Genomic DNA, 18998 nt, shown 5'->3' with positions numbered 1-18998 from the left:
CCTCCACCTGCTAATCTGCCAACTCCTGTGATCTTGAGTTGGCACACTCATTTAAAAACAACAGCAACAAAACCCTGTGATCTTGATTGACGGTTTGCAATATGTTCCTTTATAGGTACTTTTCTGGTCAAAGTGCTTGCCATGAATGCCTTCTCCAACATGAGCCTTGATGTAGGAACAGTCACGGTGTCATCTAACAGTTCTCATAAAGAAGGTAATGACAAGTCCTTGTTTAATGCTCCGCAACGATTGCATAAAATAAGATTGGTCAATAAAGCAAAAAGAATTTTTAGTTCAACTTTCCTTCAACCTCCGCCACAATTTATGCATGCTGCTATGTGCCCTCAGTGTCCTGAAAAGTGGGCAAAGAGCAGTAGCATTCATGCATTGACTGGCCAAGAATGGGACAGCATTAGAGATTTCTTGTGCCTTTTATGTTATTGTTTTATCTATGAACATAAAACATGGTGGTGCATAATGGAAACATGTATTCTGGCAGAAGGTAGCAGATTCCTAGAGAACAATTGTGTCCCCACTTATCTCTTCTTCCCCTTCAGTTTTAATTGATTCCAGATTGAAATCCCATTTATAGTAATGAAAGAGAATATGTTTGAGTATGTGATGTAATGTGTCCTTCAAACCAATCTTCTACTTTTGCTTTATAGTAACTGTCACAAGCCATATTACACAGTAGTGTGAGTCTCATCAATAGTTCCAAGTTCGTGAAATCTAAACACTTGCAACTTGGCATTGACACTACAGGGATCCTAAGGCTGTGTACCTCTTGGTCATTTGGATTTTAAAACAGCTTAACTAATTTCAGTAGTTTTAAATCTACATGTAGCCAGAAATACCATGTTCAGTCACTAGATGGAAGGTTTCCCTAACCTTTCTGAGGTTACACCTACACTGTAGAAATAATGCACTTTGAGCGCTGTAGCTCTATCTTATGGAATGCTAGGATTTGTAATTTTTTACAAGGCCTTTAGCCTTGTCTGCCAAAGACTTCCGGTGCTTCACAAAGCTACAAATCCCAGGATTCTGTAGGATGGAGCCCTGGCAGTTAAAGTAGTGTCAAACTGCATTATTTCTACAGTGTAGATGCATGCATAGATATAGGAGGTGTAGCTGCAAGCAGGTCTGTGATATTAATTTCTCAAGAGGGCCTATGGGCAGCTGTGTGTAGTGCATTCCTTTGCAAGTCTCCCAAGGTCTTCAAAGAGTTGAGTGTTGTGAAGTCGAAGACTTCCATGGCCGGCATCCATAGATTTTCACCATTCTCTGCAGATGCCAGCCACAGATGCTGGCGAAACGTCAGGAATAAACTCTTCTAGCACGTGGCCACATAGCCTGAAAAACCCACAAAAATCTATAGTTGAGTGTTGCCTGGTAAGGGACCAGTGAGAAGGAGGAATGGCTAAAACAGCATGGGAATGGAAGGAGAGAAAGAGCAAGGAAAAAGAAAGAGAGGGGAGAGAAGAAAATGCAGAGGGAAGGAGAGAATACAAAGGAGTGGTGGGAAACTAAGGTGTTTTGAAGATGGTTACTAGTGATTTATACAGGACAATTCATCATTGTATTTACACTACTTAAAGTTGTTTCCTTTACATTAAACAGATCTTCTTGAGGACGAAGAGAAATCAAATATAAAAAGACGAGTTGTGAGTATTGAAGAGGCTTTGGGTAGACAGTGGTAAAAGGGAACAAATACTGAGAAATTCCCTTTGGAAATATTTCACAGCTATTTAGCTAGCTGCTTTTCTTTTTCTTAAAAACATGATATAGTGGTTAAAACCTTTGATTTGTTTACTGTATTTATTTATGCAAAAGTTGTTTAAGCTATGCTTCAGTAAGGTTACCATCAGATCATAAATAAAATAATAAAACAAAACAGTAAAATTGCACCACCGAAACAAATGAGTTGAAATTTCTGCTTACCCATTAAGTCTTTAGAGTGACTTTGAAATTTCCATGCCTTCTAGGCTAAATCCTCCTTCTGTAATATGAGACTTATACTGCATCCCAAGAAGATAAAACTAGTAAAGATTTGTCAGTAGATGCAAACAAAGAAAATTTCTCTTAAATAGATGAAGTTTTTGAAAAATCTCTTGTTCACGAGAAGAGACCCTTGCTTGCACATGGATGCCATAGCTCTGATCACTGACTTTTCTTCTGCATTAGGAAGACAAAGGAAAAAATAAGATATACATTAAACCCAGCCGCCACATTGGACCCTTCACTACTGTTACTCTTGGTTGGCCTGAGGACAGCAACAACTCTGTCTACACTTGGTCTTGTGGTATGTGGATTGTGGGTGTTTTTGTGACATTTTACCCCCTGCGCTGTGCCCTACCAAATCAGGACAGCTGGAGGGTATGTTTGGTTTGGATCTGAAGAGGAAAGAACCACCTTGTTTTAGAAAAGGGAATGAATGGGTTGTGCATGCCTTTGCAGGTTACTGCTGGCCTGAGTGGGCTGAATGCATGCAAAAACAGTCCATCCAGACGGACCAAAGGGAGACCTGGATTCCTCCTGCCTGCCTTCCTCCTCCCAGCTCAGCCGTGACTGTGAAAGTGATAGTCAAAAACCCAGAAAAGGATGAGAAGCAGGATGAGCAATGCCTCTATATCACAGCAAAACGAGACCTGAGCCCACAAATCAGGTGCGTGCTCCACTTGTATTACTTTCCCCAGCTCTGTAATTCTGTCTGTGGCTGCATCTGCACTCCAGTAATAATCCAGGTTGGTGCCACTTTAACTGCCATGGCTTAGTGCTATGCAATTCTGGGAACTGTGGTTTGTTGTGGCACTAGACGTCTCACAAAATCACAATTTCCAGAATTCCATAGGAATGAGCCACAACAGTTAAAGTGTGTTATTTCTGCAGCCCGTGTCAGATGGAGATCTTTTGAGGACGCTAAGGCACTGAACACACAGCTCCTAAGGGACGGCACCCTGGAAAGGGCGCATTGGCTGTGGCGCTGCGATTATATGGCTGTGGTGCTGCATTGTGCAGACGCAGAGCTGGAGGAGTACTGTGATGCTGTGTACCGTTTGAAGTGGCGCATGGTGTCAGGATGCCCTAGGGGGTGGTGTCGAGGCATGCATCATGTGGATGTGACACCCCAACTCTGCCCCCAGGTTGGCCTTAATGGCAGATCTGAAGAGCCCCTTAGGCAAGAAAATGAGCAGGAGACTTTTATAATGCTCATTGTAGTATATGCTCATTTCTTGATTTCTTTTTAATATCTTAAATGCATTTCTCTTAGTTGTGAGGTGAACTGCAAACCAGTGAATGTCACTGAAGATGTTACACTCAGCGTCTCAACAGAGACAGACTCAAAGGCCACACTCTACAAATGGTATTTGGACCATACATTCCACAGAAAGGTGAGCCCTCCTCGAACTTGTGTTTTGGAATGAATTGTTAATCAGTGTGCAAAACGAATAATCACAGGTTTATAGGTTTTTTGTGGGGGGTTTTCGGGCTATGTGGCCGTATTCTGGAAGTTTATTCCTGACTTTTTGCCAGCATCTGTGGCTGGCACCTTCAGACAACACAAGTTTATTTTGCAGAAAGAAAATGCCTGCATTTTAAAGGGCTAAATCTTCACCAACACCCCACCCCAAAAATACTTACTGTACAGCTGCCTTCCCCCAAACTGGTGCCCTCCAGATGTGCTGCGCTGGAATTTCCAGATTGGAAAGGACTATGGAGTAAGGATCCGAACAAACAGGCCAAAATAAATCTGCTTCGGGTCACTTTGGAAGTATGCTGCTTAAATGACACATGCATCTTAAGAGGCCAGAAGCTGCACCAAAGCTGCATTCCAGTTCATAAGACTGGAGCACGGCTTGGTGCGACTTCCAGCCTCTTTGGATGCATGCATCATTTAAACAGCATACCTCCTAAGTGACTCGAAGCAGCTTTATTTTGGCCTGTCTGCTTAGGCCCTAAGTGCCACAGAATAGAGAAAGACGTAAGAGACAGAGAGAGACAATTTTAATAAAAGCTAATTATATTCCTTTTTGCAAAAATGAGGTGAAATATTAATGCAACCATTTGAAGACTAGATGAAATGCCTAGCTGTGTCTAGAACACTGCTTGTTTGGAAAACACAGTGGAAAGCCTACTGAAAACCGACTCTTTATCCATCTTTGTTTCTCCTGTGGTTGATCCCCCCTTCAGCCCAGTTTGCTCCCACCAAGTTGTAGTTTGACTGGTTTCCCTCAGAGCTCCCTCACTTTGCTTCAGAGCAACACAACAACGCTGGTGCTGAACAGCTCTTTCTTGCAAACCCAAGGAGAAGCCTTTAGAATTAAAGTGACAGGTGAGAGAACTGGGATTTGGATCATCCGTTTTAAGGATTTTTATTTGCTGCTTTAATGGTCATTTGCTTTAAATTGATGGTTTTAATACTGTACGCTGTGGACATAGTGATGAGAATCTTTTCTTGCAATAACAACAAATAGGCTTGTGGCAACTGAAACGCAAAAACTGAATCCTGTTCACTGGTTGTGTAGCATCAAATTACAACAGTATAATTATGCTGGAATTACTGGACTGCATTCTTTCTCAGCCAAGTTCATATTGGACAGTACAGCCTTGCTGTTTGCATGCAGTTACGGGCTCTTCCTCATCAAATTCATCTCTAGAAGTGTGAATTCTCATACTATAGCTCTTTGGGTTTTGCTAGGTTTTACCAATTATCATTGCACCCACATCCTCTCATTCCATTCTTTGAAAACCAAATGCTCGTCTTTGGCATGACACAAACCATTACAAACCAACCTTGACCTGTTTTGTTTCTAAACTTTCCAGCAATTAATGAGCACAAATATGGCGAAGAAACCTTCATTGTCAGCACTATGCCTCTTCCAAGAGCCCCAGTGTGTGCAATATCTCCTAGCCAAGGATCAGTGCTCACAAGTTTTTCCATCTCCTGCTACTCTTCTTGCCTGGAGGATCAGTGCCCTCCAACTGACAGCGCCTCACTCACATACTGCTTCTACCTGGAGCCACGTAAGAGTCACAGATTATTTGTTACTTACAGCATTTTATCGCCCTACTATCTGTATAGAGAGTCTGTATGTTGTAGTGGTTTGTGTGCTCTGGGAGATCAGGGTTTGAATCACACTTCCACAGATTTACAAGTTTATCACACTGGGGCTAATTTTGGCATTAAAGAGAGATTAAAGCACATTTAAAGCACGTGAAGTCGAAGGCTTCCATGGCCGCCATCCATAGTTTTTTGTGGGTTTTTAGGGCTATGTCTCTGAAGATGCCAGCCACAGATGCTGGTGAAACATCAGGAATAAACTCTTCTAGAACATGGCAACACAGTCTGAAAAACCCACAAAAAACTACATTTAAAGCATCCCACAAATAAACCGAAAATGGCAAGCAGTTGCACAAATGCTTATCACATGCAATTGCTCAAATAAAGTTATATCAGATATGCATTATCTCTGAAATCCTTAAAGTAAAAAGATGCACGTTAATGCTTCTTTGTGACCACTTTAATGGCGGGTTTTGTCCAACGTCATGTGAAATCGTTTCACTTAATTACACGGTTTTTCCTTTGTGTGATAAAGTCCTTAGAAGAAGACAATAGCAAACCCCCTCTGAATAAATCTTGCCAAGAAAAACCTAGGAAAAGGTTGCCATAAGTCAGAGTTGAGTTGAAGGCACATAACAACAACAACAGCAACAATTACAATTCATACTGGCCACGCTGTTGAGCATATTCATGGATGAGAAGCACACACACCTCTACCCATGTTGTTGTTGTTATCTGCCTTCAAGTAGAATCCGATTTACAGTGACTCTCTTTTAAGGCTTTCTTGGTGAGATCTATTGGTGGCGGCTGGTGGGTAATTGAAGATGAGAAATGCTGCCTTTTTTGGGTGACACCTCCCAGAATCCCCATGAGACCATGCAAATGAAGTATTGCTGTACATGTGGGATATAATAGAAACAACAAACTATTTTTTTAATTGTATATCTCACCATTGTAATCCAAGCCTCTTTAGGCCACACAAATCAATTCCTGTTCACATTTTTGACAGTTTGTTTGCTTGTTCGACATGGAGAGATCTGTTTTCTATCCTGCCATGAGGTTCATTCCCCATCTGATTTGCCCCTTTCAGATTCTCTTCTACACTGTGGACAAGATTCTGTTCTCCCTTCAGTTTATCTTCCGCTTGGAGAAAGGGACAATGACTTTCTCTTGCAAATCCATGTATCTGTAACCAACAATTATGGTGACACAGTTCATACAAATTCTACAGTCAGGGTAGGTGTGATATTGCTTACTTTACCAGCATTTTGCTACCTGCGCCTAAGATTTGCAATCTGGGAAAGGTGCAGGATGCCCTTCTTAGACCTCTTTAGAACATTGTGCAGAATTTACCTCTTTGAAATCTAACTGAAGTCTAGGTTTAACCATACATCAGGCTCTAAAGAAGTGTGAATTATCACCGTATGGCTCCTTGGATTTTGCCAGCTGTTATTGCCTTTGCATCTGCTCACTTCATTCTTATTTTTGGGGGGTGCTTTTTATAACAATCTCTTGGATCATCACTGGAGTTTTTAAAAAAAGGAACCCCCCCCCCCAAAAAAAAAAAATTGGAGCATAGGATTTCTCTGCATGCCAGCCATGTGGACACTTTTGTATCTTGGAATATTTCCGATATTGAAATCCTATATAAGGGAGTCTCGATTTGTAAACCCTTTCTCTTAGGGAAGCTGAGGAAGTGTACCCTGTGTTTTATTTTAAAATGTTTATTTTCACCATGCAGAGGGTAAAGATGCAATTAATGTCACATCCGCTTTGCCCATCAGTTGTGTTTTTTTAAAGGATGTCTTTGGTGATAATGGAATAAATAGTTCTGGATGCTCTGTGGTCAGATAACTTTCCTCTCATCTTTTATGAGGTTTGCCCTGAGGAAATAAGTGGTGGAAACCAGACCTTGCAGACCATTATTTTGGAAAAATCAAACACCATCCTAAAAGGAGAGAACAACAGCATGTCCCTGTTCCAGCTGTACAAGTCAGTGTCTTCCGTTCTCAATCAAGAGATGAAGGAAGAGCATGTTAATACATCCTTGAGGACAGATACAAGGAAGGAGGTAATTTCTGTACTCTGTTCTGTGGAACCAATAATGCAAGAATGGGAAAAGAGCAACTTTCCAAATGTTGAGGTTCTGCAGTGTCCATCAGCCTTGGCTAACATAGCCAATGGTGTGGGATGCTGACAGTTTCAGTCTAACAATATCTAAAGGACCATACATTCACCATCCCTGAATTAATGTTTTATCTAAAAGCTTAACGCATATAAGCAATATTTATATTCAACTGGCTCAGGTAGCAAGGATGATGGGGAGCAAAACAGCAGCAATTTGGCTCTTCCCCCTGAGCTTCACAGTCATTCTTGGGGAGCATCTACACTGTAGAAATAATGCAGTTTGACTCCATTTCAAGTGCTGTAGCTCCATGCTATGGAATCCAGGGATTTGCTGCAGTAATCCAAACTGGAAGAATGAAATTCAAACCATCCTATTCATGGCTCATTGGCTAAAAAGCAAGAAATCCCAGGCCTCATTCCCCAGTTCTTCAAGCAGTTGTTTTGGCATGAAGCCTATGTCACAAATAGTTTTGCAAATCCTAATTGGCATTTCCAAAATGCCTCTAGGTGTCTGCATAGAAAAAAGCTGGGGAAGCATACAGTATTATGTAATTGGCATTAATAATTAATCTTTCGAAAGACAAGGAGAAGCTGGTGCTTACGCTGTAGAGGATTACGGATGCATCAGCACTGTAGAGATAATGCAGTTTGGCACTGCTTTAACTGCCATGGCTCTATCCTACAGAATCCTGGGATTTGTAGTTTTGAGGGGCATGAGCACCCTTTGGCAGAGAAGGCTAAAGATCTTGTGAAACTACAAATCCGAGGATTCCATAGGATGGAGCTATGGCACTTAAAGTGATGCCAAACTGCATTATTTCTACAGTGTAGATGTACCCTACATCTTACTAGTAATTCATTGTAAAGAGGTGCCATGTGCATGTCTAGATGTTTCAGGCCACAACTTGCATAATTTCTTGCCTGGCTGGTGCTTCAGGGAATTGGAGTCAAAATGTGGCAGTTCAAAGGTGATCAGTAAGATATGGGGACTGGAAACTAAGTCTTACAAGGAACAGTGGAGAAAAGATGATTAAACAGAAGGCTAAGCATTAGTCTTCAAATATCCAAAAGGCTATTGATCATGCAGAAAGACATTGTAGATTTGTTTTCTGTTGCTCCAAAGGGCATGACTACATCCAGCGGTTAGAAATTGCAGGAGAGATTGGAGCTGAATATAAAATCATAGAATGGAAAAGGACTGCAAAGACCACCTAGTCCACCTCCTTGCCTTGCAAGTAAAAACAGTCCTGAGAGATGGCCATCCAGCCTCTATTTGAAGACTTCCAAAGAAGGAGAGCCCCCCAACTTCCGAGACAGTCTATTCCACAGCCAAACAGCTCTTACTATAAAGACACTCTTCCTAATGGTTAGGTGGAATTCCTTTATCTTGTAATTTGAACCAACTGGTTCATGCTATCTCTGGAGCAGCAGCGAACAAGCTCTCTCTGTCTTCTACGTGATGTTTCTTCAGATATTTACAGATGGTTATCATGTCACCTCTCGGCTTTCTCTTCCCCAAACCAAACACACCGTTTTCCTTCTGTCTTTCTTCATAAGGTTTCTGGACCTTTAATCATTTTGATCACCCTTCCTTTGACATGTTCTTGCTTGTCCACCCATCTGTCATTTGTGCTGTTGTTGCAAGGTTCCTGCACTGGCCAGTAGCCAGATTAGATGACCTCTAAGTCCCTTCCAATACTTTAATTTTCTCTTTAATTTACCATCCCTAGCTGAGAGAGCTCATGCTGACCACCTTGTCCACTGTTAACGTGACATCGATGCAGACAGCACTTAAGATGTCGGAAGTGCTGAAAGAAGTCACTTACAGGAGCGAAGAACTGTCTTCCTTAGCACAGGTGAGTGTCTAAGTGGGGTGCCTTTCCTCTCACCTGTAGCTAAGAGTATAAAGTTCATAAACTAAATTCAAGAAAGAGAGTATGTTTACTCACAAACTCTTTCCCCCTGTCCAGGTGGAAGCTGGTCATACATTGAAGAGTGTCAGTGAGTCTTTGCTGATTGTGAATAGTGAAGATGGTCAAGATGATCTACAGCGCAAGGAGGCGGCCAGCTACCTTTTTGCAGCAGTGAGCAACGTCCTGGAGGCTGGAGGTCAGAACAGGACAGAGGACACTTCTGCCCCAGAGAGTTCACAGGTGATTACTTTTTATATGATAACGAAGAAACCACAAATCTGAGGTCTGAAAAAGGCTTGGATTCACCAGTTCCAAGCAAAGGATGAACATAACTACTCAGTACATCCATCAGAAAATGACAAAGAATGTTCTTTATTTTTCTTACACTAGAGTTTGGTGTCACAGCAAGTTTTAACTGCTGTTGGAAACCTCCAAAGCGCTCTCCTGATTGGGAAGCTGCCAGATGATGAACCCATGGTGCTCACAGCTCCTTCTGCAGTGATGTATATCAACAGGTAAGCAGCCCTTCTTCTTTTTTGAATGCTTTTTGTCTCTCTCTGGGAGAAAATGTATGAAATCAGCATTCAGACTTCCCAGTCAGCAAAGCAAGAACAAGACGTCCCTTGGATTTTCTGATAGGAGTGCCATCCATGGTTAATGAGCTAGGAAGATTGGAATCATGCTACACATGAGATGAGGTCACATGAGATGAAGGCCATGTCTGCACTAGTGGGAGAATCCAGCTTGTTATCAGGTTTTCTGGATCTGTGGGGAGGACCAGCTGTCCACATAACTGGTACCCACAACAAGCTGATACTGGCAGCTCTGGCCACAAACTCCCCAAACCACAGCCATCCTATTGAGCATCTGTGCATTGTACTGGTGGTATTGTTGTACTAATGTACACTTGTGCAAACTGTTTGCATGTCTGCAAAAGGAATGGTACTGGAATCATGCGAATTTGAAAATGAAAGTACTGTGGCAGGGAGATGGAAGTTCTAGGCACAAAGAGGTCAGTGGCCAGTGCTCCTCCCGTCTCCTCATCAGCACACAGTGCACAGGATTCTCTAGTGTTTCCAGCCTGGTCCGCAGCCAAAGAAGACTCTTTTTACTCCAAAGATTCACCCTGGAGCATGAGTTGGGCCCTGTGCTTCATCTAAACAGGACAGGGCAGGAACAGGGTAGGAATGGTTCTTTTCCTCTGTGTAGACACAGCTGAAGTCTTTTACACACCGATTATACAGATTAAGCAGATATACCATGCAGCATTTGTACTTCTTTGCTCAATACTTGCGGTTGAGTCTCAAAGTACCCATGTGGGGGACCTAGGATTTGGGCACTGGCAATGCAGATGGCTAGGATTAAAATCTTGATCAGATGTTAAGGTCAATGGATGGCATTGCACAATTCAAAGGAGAGAATAAAAACAAACCAACCCTGAAACACGGTTTCCACAATTGTTCATATAAACCTTCAGTTGATAGAGATAATTTAACTTGGATGCAAGACATGCATCACTCTGTTTCCAAGGGAAATTGTCTTCTCCTTTTCATCTCCTGTGTGTCTTTGTCTTTTCTGATTTTTGACCCCCTGATCCTTCTTTGGAAAGGTTGCAGACGGACAACATAGACAGCGCATCCATTAGCGTCTCTGGCTCCAGTTCGGCTAGCTTCACTTTGCCCTCTGCCTCTTCCCTTCGTGTCTTGGAAGAAAGCGACGAGACAGTGGACATCAGGGCAAGTACATCATTTTTCATTGTGATTTGATTTTTTTTTAGTAATTTATTGTCTTCTTTTCTTGTTAAGATGATTGCTTAAAACATAATAACAACATTGGTGTAACAGTGATGGCTAAGCTAATCCAGCCACCCCTGTTCATTGTAACCCATCCAATATTATTAGTAGTATTTTTGTTTTCTGATATCCCACCTTTTTCCCAACATAGGGAGATGGTGGTCTTCCGATGTGTGGGCCTTGTTGCCTGGGGATGATGGGAGATATAGCCCCACACATTGGAAAAGACTGATATGGGTTGTATCGTGTTAAATCTTGGCCTTTGATCGTGCGTACCAAATTCATCCCAAAACATTGTCAATCATAGGAGTTTTCCACACAAAGGAGACCGGGAGTTTATCCCGTGAATATCCTGGAAAAATCGCGTAATTACATGAAACGATTTCACACAACGCCACATAAAACCCACCATTAAAGTGGTTGCAAAGAAGCATTAACACACATCTTTTTCAGTATTTCAGCGACAATGCATTTGTGATATCACTTTATTTGTGCAGTTGCGTGTGATAATCATCCGTGCAATTACTTGCCATTTTTGCTTTATTTGCGGGATGCTTTAAATGTGCTTTAATCTCTCTTTAATGCTGAAATTAGCCCCAGTGTGATAAAATCCATACATAGGTTTCCTGAACCGGTCAGAATGCAAGGTGAGTTGCTTTCACTATCTCACCTGACAACAAGCGTCGGGTACGATTGGGTTCTTGGCTCTGAACAAATCACTCTGATGATCTCTTCTTGTAGATGGTGAGCTTCTCTGTGAATCCCTTTTCCTCAAGCGACAGTTTTGAGATCCACAGCGCCGTGGGAGGCCTCACCCTCACCAGCCTTGATGGGACAGTCATTCCAGTCCATAATCTTATGGAAGACATGGAGGTGATTTTCTTGACATGCTTCTTTTTGACAGAGCTGTGGAACATTAGAGTTTTTTAATGTGAAGTGGAAGGCTTTCGTGGTCGGCATTCATAGTTTTTTTGTGGGTTTTTCAGGCTATGTGGCCATGTTCTAGAAGAGTTTATTCCTGACATTTTGCCAGCATCTGTGGCTGGCATCTACCCAGGGTTACACTGTATAGCTATATACCCAGTTCTCTTTCATGTCAGCATTCTCTGAATATACCTTTCACAAAGCTCAGCCCCAGCTCTCCCCTTGTGCTGTTTATCTTTCCAATGGCAGGGAACAAGTGAGCCAGGGATCAATCACAGTGTTGTCTCTTCTGGTCACTGAAATTTAGAGGTTCTTGCAGCCTGGATGCATTCTCAGAACTCAAACTGTAAACTTTAATCACAGATAATTCTGCCAAGGAGTTCAACAATACAAGACTACAAAAGTGTGTTGAGTTTGCAAGACTTCAGTGCTCTCCAGGTTAATGTGACCTCAGCAAATGCATCTCTCGTGATCCATTTGGAGCTGGACCAAAACATTCCACTTACTCTGTATTTGGGATATGGTTATCATCCCAATGAAACAGACTATGAATTGATGGTACATCTTCCTCACAACAGAAACGCTACAGGTAAAATTAAAGAAATCAGTGTTGGTAGCTTTGTAGCATGTTCACTAGCTAGAACAGTCATATAACCCTGTAAGGTAACCTTTATCTCTTCCAGGTGAAGTATATTCCTGGATCCTTCACCCAGAAGACCTTGTTTTTGGAGAAGGAATGTATTATTTCATAGCAAGGCCAGAAACAGAAGTGGAGGCAGTTGTTGCCAGCAATGTAAACATTTCAGTCAGTTGCTTCATATCCCAGTGTGTATTTTGGGATGAGCACCATGGGAGCTGGAATAACTATGGATGCTATGTGAGTAGAAAGAAGCCAAGGCATGATTGTGTTGCTCTATAGGGCTGGACTCAGACGTTTTCCTGCCAGATTCAATATCTCTTGTTTCATTTCGTTTCACCAACAGCACATTGACTTTTGTGCAGTTTGGATGGGTGCAAGGTTGTAATGACACGTATTCCTTGGCTTGCAGGTTGGCCCCAAAACAACCCCTGATAGCACCCAGTGTCTATGCAACCATTTGACATTCTTTGGGAGCTCTTTCTTTGTGATGCCAAACACCATAGACGTCAGCAAAACGGTGGAGTTATTTGCTACCTTTGTGGACAACCCTGTTGTGGTGACAACTGTGGGTTGCATCTTCCTTTTATATCTGCTGGTTCTGATCTGGGCTAGAAGAAAAGACAGCCAAGATGACGCCAAAGTAAGCCATACCTGAAATTCACCTGCACTTCTTCAGTACAAATAGTCCTCTTCCAGTTTGCAAGGGCCTCAATGGATGGATTGTTATCATGGTTCTAGACTGAAGAATGTGGAAGGGTCAGATGTGTCATAGATAGAACTAAATATCTCTGCTGAAGAGTATTTACTGGGTTAAAATAAACTGACTTAGGGAGCTGGTATACAATGAGAAGATATAATTTCTTTTCCCCTTTCTGCTTCTAACTGGGGAAGAGTTCTGTATAGCCTTAAAAACTAAGCATATAACTTTTTTTACCAGGAAACAAATAATCCCCCCTCGTTACCATTTATTTTCTGCTTCTGTGATGCTTTCTTTTCCAGGTGAAGATAACTGTGTTGGAAGACAATGACCCTTTTGCTCAGTATCGCTACCTGGTGACTGTTTATACTGGACATCGCCGGGGAGCAGCTACAACCTCCAAGGTAGCGCAGAGGTCCAGAATGTCATTGTATATACTGAAAGGGTTATAGTTAGCTCTAGAGTATGTATGTGTTTGTGTGTGAGTGATTTTTGTTCTACTTGCACTGATGAAAATGAAAAATAAGACTCTCTTCCCCATGATTTGGGTTTCCAATTTCATACATACATAAGCTGTCACTGACCAAATGCATCATCACTTGATTTGAAGCTCCTTCCCTTGCTGTTTTTAAATCCAAATTGAACACTTTTTTTGTTTTCTAAAACTTTTGGAATTTCAGATTAATGCCCTGTATATTTACTGTAATTGATTATCTGTTTTATTCTGTATTTTGCATCTGCGTGTGTAGCTTTTCTTTTTTGCATTGTAGTTTACCGTTGTATTTCACTATTACATTTTTAGCATTGTATTTTAGTATTGCTTCTAGTACTGTATTTCAGTGTTTTATACTGAAGCAGTTATAAGTGCTTTATTCCTTTGTAAAGCACTATGTACATCAGTGGTGCTATACAACTATCATCAATAAGGCTCTGCCAAAGGTTCATCCTTTGAATCAGAAAATGATAGTGGGGCTGTTTCTTCTTTCTTGAAAAGGCCAAGGGGACAAGTTACTTGTTTATGGTAATCTGCTTGAACCAAACAGTTCAGAATTTGGCTATGCGCATGTATGAAGGCTGTCCATGGAAATATATGCAGCTACAGAAACAATCCTAAACACTGCATGTTTGTCCTGTTTCAGGTGACTCTCACCTTGTATGGCCAGGAAGGAGAGAGTGAACCACATCACCTTGTGGATCCAGAAACACCCGTTTTTGAGCGAGGAGGAGCGGATGTCTTTCTCCTCTGCACACTCTTTCCTCTTGGAGAACTGCAGAGCATCAGACTGTGGCATGACAATTTGGGGGAAAGCCCATCCTGGTAGGCAAGAGATGAAGCAATGAAGGTGAAAACCCTTTCAAACTGCCTTTGCAAAGGTTTTCCCTCTTTTAAACACCCCTGAGGTTTAGAGGAATTTTCTAGGACCAATATTTTGTAATATAGAAAAGTCTCTCCCACATTGGCACCTTCACATACACTATGACTCTCATCACTCACAACATAGGCTGGGGATGGTGGCACATGTCCTGTGTGCCAACTGGAGGATGCAGCTTTGGAAAGACAGAAAGCAGAACTTCCCAGTATTCAAAGCTATTATTATTATTATTATTATTATTATTAGTATTATTTTGGCAATCCATGCAGCCCCCAAAGGGTTCTTTGGGATAAAAGTGGTTCCTGGACCACCTACTGTCTTAAATCAACCCCATAAGGTACATATTTTCCTATTGCAGGAGGCAATAGTGGTAGATTAAAGTTGGAAGGGAATGTTTTGTCTGACATCCCTTAGCGAGTTCAAGGGCAAAGATTCAATCAGGAACTGTGAAATTAGAACCCAGGACTGAATTGCCCCTCTTTCTCACAGGCCACAACACTATGCCATTTGATTGCTTTACTTTGGTGTATATTGTATGTAGGACCTCCCAGAAAATACATGCATATTCTTTCTCAACTATCATTGGCATATTACCTCTCAGAACAAATGCTTGATCCTTTCTTTCATAGTCACGGGAAGAATTCACACAGCGCATGTAACCCTCAGGCATTTTACTCTTCAGAGTGAAATGTGTGAGGTAGAGAAAGATGTTGAAGGGCATCAACATATTTCTCTTTTCTAGCTACCAGGAGCATAAGAAGCCGCTTTCTATCAGACTGAGAGAAGGGAATCATGTGGTCGTCCTGTTGTATCCTTCCTTCCTTCCTTCCTTCCTTCCTTCCTTCCTTCCTTCCTTCCTCTCTGTCTTTTCTTTCTTTCATTCATATTTTAAAAAATTGCTTCTGCCTTTCATCCAGCATAGGATTTATGGCAGTGTACAATGTACACAATATATTTTTCTCCTGTTCTATATCTATCTATCTATCTTTCTTTCTTTCTTTCTTTCTTTCTTTCTTTCTTTCTTTCTTCCTGTCTCTCTTTCTAGTAGCTATACAGTGATATACAGCTGGATAGGCCAGGCATCCATGTACAATTTTGTGAAAAGACAGTTCCATCCCACAGGTGTACAATCTCAAAAACAACACCACACAAAAGGGTAAGGAGAAGAGGACAAGAAAACCAGTAAACCCAGGCACAAGGAGTTTCTTCAGGCTAGTGGACTGGTTGTCAGATGACAGCTGAGCAAACCCAAAGCCCCAAGGGAGCCAGCTTCTCAAAAAAGCTGATGGTGGCCCTGTTTTTCCGTCTTCCTTAAACCTTCCTCCTGTGATTCCTTCATAGGTATGTGAACCGTGTTCTGGTTCATGATGTTGCCACTGATCAGAAGTGGTATTTCCTCTGTAACTCTTGGTTAGCCATTGATGTCGGAGACTGTGTCCTGGATAAAGTGTTCCCTGTTGCTACTGAGCAGGATATGAAGCAATTCAGGTACAACAAACAGTGGCAGCAGCACCGAATCGTTTTTCTCCATCAGAAAAGTTCTGAGAAAAGTGGTTTCGGGGGAAAGTGCCAAAATGGGAGAGTTGGAGGGTATCAGGGTAGCATTTCACCTGGTCTGCTGATCATTTATGTGTGCCTGGGAGGCTTTCCCTTTGCCATTGGTGCATTGCCACTTTTTCCCCACCTAAGCCTTCAGTTCAAGCACAAATCCCATTCATTTCAAACAGGCTTCCACAGGTATGCTTCTCAATAACCTGTGCATATTGTGGGTGGAATTTGCTTTATATTAAATGATGTTAGCTTGAAAAATGTCCATTTAAAACCTTCTGTCCCTTGCTCTCTGTCCGGCTCTCGTTTGAACAGCCTCCAAGAACCATGCAGATCCTTTCAACCAAATGCTAGGACAGAGGCTGGCAGTTTGTGAACCTCCAGATTTTATTTTAGTTTGGTCTGCAACGTCTACCATCCTTTATCAGTAGTGGTTATCCTGACTAGCTTGGGCTGATGGGACTTGTAGTTCAAAAAGATCAGTCTGCAAAGTTGCCCAGCCATATGGTGGAGGTATGCCTATAGCTGAGTTTTGTTCTCAGTTGTAAACGTTCACTGCAGCCAGCTTTTCTCCATCCCAAACTAAGGAGGGAAGAGGGGGGAAATGTGAGTATTCTTCCAGTAGGGCTGCAGAAATGGGCCAGATTTCTATCTTATCTGCTTCTGTTGCATCCTGGTAAAATGACAGTGAGTAGATTTCTAGGGTATGGGCAATGGCTGGTGCTAACTGTTGCTGCAGAGCGTAGGTATTTGTGATCCCATTTGATCTTGTTTGCCTCTCCCCAGCAATCTGTTCTTTATGAAGACCTCCAAAGGTTTCCGTGACGGACATATCTGGTACTCTATTTTCAATCGCTGTCCACGCAGCTCCTTCACCCGCGCCCAGAGGGTCTCCTGCTGTTTCTCGCTGCTTTTGTGCACCATGTTGACCAGTATCATGTTCTGGGGGGTGCCCAAGGATCCAGCGGACCAGAAAATGGATTTAGGTAACTACAAACTAACCTCACATTGAGAAGCCATGGTACTGCAATGATTCATTGAATAAGGAAATCTGGCAAGTGAGAATGAGTTGTATGCCTGATGGACTTTTCTTTCTTTGGAGTTGTTTTCATTACCAATTGTCCTTAAAGGAGTTATTTTATCAGTAGCATCCATTCATAGAGCTGGAGGAGACCACAAGGGCAATCCAGTCTAACCCCATTCTGCTATGCAACAATACACCATCAAAACACTCCCAGCAGATGGTCATCCGGCCTCTGTTTAGAAACCTCCAAAGAAGGAGACTCTACTACTCTCCAAGGCGGCATTTTCCAATGTCTAACATTTGCTCTTCCTGACGTTTTGGAAATCTGAGATAAAAACACTAGCCTGCTTTGCAGGACTCTTATAAGGATTTAGAAGATCTTTGCAAAGGGGCCATAGCTCAGTAGTAAAGCACCTGCTTTGCATGAAGAAGATCGCAGATTCAATCCCTGCCATTTCCAGGTAGGGCAGGAAAAACACCTGCCTGAAATCCTGGACAGATGATGGGTCAGTTGAGGGTCTCCGTCTATGTTCATATGAGAGAATTTGAATGATGTGTGTTGAATAGTGTGGATTTGTTTTCTTTGTTCTTCAAATATTTGTTGCTAATTCTTGATGAATGTCAGTGGAAGCCACTCTTAAAGGGTTTGAGCTACACTGTTCGGTTAGCACATGGATGGCTAACCTCTGGATATAAGGAGGCTTTGGGGAGCATGGTTCCAATGCAAACAAGCCATATTGGGAGCATGCACCTTGTTTAAAAGGAAAGATAGCCCTTTTGCTATCAGGGTAAATTCAGCAGCAACAGGGTGCTGGAAGTTAGACAGTTACTGGGGGTCCAAGGCTTTCATGACTGGCATCCATAGTTTTTGTGGGTTTTCCGGGCTATGTGGCCATGTTCTAGAAGAGTTTCTTCCTGACGTTTCACCTGCATCTGTGGCTGGCATCATTTCTCAGAAGATGCCAGCCACAGATGCAGGTGAAAAGTCAGGAATAAATTCCTCTAGAACATGGCCACATAGCCTGAAAACCCCACAAAAGACCATAGTTACTGGGGGGTTTACATGCAGGCTAGATGTAGCCTAGTTGTGTATTGGTACAATGGGACTGTAAGTAACTCTTCAACTGACCTCACCAGGAAAAATAGAGTTCACATGGCAAGAAGTGATGATCGGCTTTGAGAGCTCCCTCCTGATGTTCCCCATCAACTTGCTCATCGTGCAGATCTTCAGGAACATTCGGCCTCGGTCTAAGAAAGAGAAGAAGCCAGGGAAAAGTGGGCGGGTGTCCCCTGACCTGCCTGCTACTCCCCAGCAGGTTACCCAAAGTGTGTCGCTCTCTCCTGAGGCTGTGATCAAGGTATGTGGTGCGAACAGCCAGAGCTGCTTTATGTTGGCAGTAACGCATATGCCCTTACCTAAGAGAACATTTCTAGTTATCTTCTCACTGTTAGAATCTGTTGGAAAGCTCAGGGAGGAGGTGATGAGAGACCTCTGCTTTGAGACCCTCAGTCAATCGAAGTGGACAGTGCATGGTCCACTTTGGTCAAAATAATCTACATGGTCAAAATAATGTGTCATGGGGCCATTCACACTACACAGTTACAGTGCTATTGTTCCACTTTAAATGCCATGGCAATAAGTAGCTCTCTCAGGTTGTGTGGGTTTCTTGGTAGTCTCCCGTCCAAGTATTAACCAAGTCTGATCCAGCATAGTTAGTGAAATCAGATGAGATTGCTTAGTTCAGGATGGTGCAGTGGTACACTTTGTTACTCTGTCACTTTAAAGGGGGAAAACACTTTCATTCAGTTTTAATCTTTTGATTAAGGTTGTTAAACCTGGCATGAATGAACGCAGATGGTATTTTCATAATCTGAGCAAATCTCTTCCCCTCCCCACCTT

At 42.3% G+C, this 18998-nt stretch overlaps 1 protein-coding gene across 5 annotated transcripts in view; it reads left to right on the top strand.

The window, feature by feature from the left end:
• LOC149306005 (polycystin-1-like protein 2) overlaps positions 1-18998 on the top strand; it is a 49013-nt gene that overhangs the window by 17948 nt on the left and 12067 nt on the right. For 4 of the 5 annotated variants that reach the window (XM_089476905.1, XM_089476904.1, XM_089476906.1 and 1 more), the window contains 22 exons: positions 116-214; positions 1618-1661; positions 2182-2299; positions 2455-2662; positions 3269-3389; positions 4189-4330; positions 4822-5022; positions 6150-6295; positions 6936-7130; positions 8917-9042; positions 9157-9339; positions 9490-9614; positions 10709-10835; positions 11634-11765; positions 12180-12405; positions 12500-12693; positions 12866-13096; positions 13456-13557; positions 14293-14471; positions 15868-16014; positions 16861-17060; positions 18236-18456. In XM_089476905.1, coding sequence (XP_089333031.1) covers positions 116-214; positions 1618-1661; positions 2182-2299; positions 2455-2662; positions 3269-3389; positions 4189-4330; positions 4822-5022; positions 6150-6295; positions 6936-7130; positions 8917-9042; positions 9157-9339; positions 9490-9614; positions 10709-10835; positions 11634-11765; positions 12180-12405; positions 12500-12693; positions 12866-13096; positions 13456-13557; positions 14293-14471; positions 15868-16014; positions 16861-17060; positions 18236-18456 — 3467 coding nt within the window. The remainder of the gene's footprint in view (positions 1-115; positions 215-1617; positions 1662-2181; positions 2300-2454; positions 2663-3268; positions 3390-4188; positions 4331-4821; positions 5023-6149; positions 6296-6935; positions 7131-8916; positions 9043-9156; positions 9340-9489; positions 9615-10708; positions 10836-11633; positions 11766-12179; positions 12406-12499; positions 12694-12865; positions 13097-13455; positions 13558-14292; positions 14472-15867; positions 16015-16860; positions 17061-18235; positions 18457-18998) is intronic. The other variant, XM_089476907.1, reaches the window with a different exon arrangement.

The sequence above is a fragment of the Sceloporus occidentalis genome, unplaced genomic scaffold (assembly GCF_023333645.1).
Source record: "Sceloporus occidentalis isolate IW3139 unplaced genomic scaffold, rSceOcc1.0.p SCAF_10, whole genome shotgun sequence".
NCBI classification, from domain to species: domain Eukaryota; kingdom Metazoa; phylum Chordata; class Lepidosauria; order Squamata; family Phrynosomatidae; genus Sceloporus; species Sceloporus occidentalis.
The sequence above is the reverse complement of the archived record's forward strand: the minus strand, read 5'-3'. Positions and strand labels throughout refer to the sequence as shown.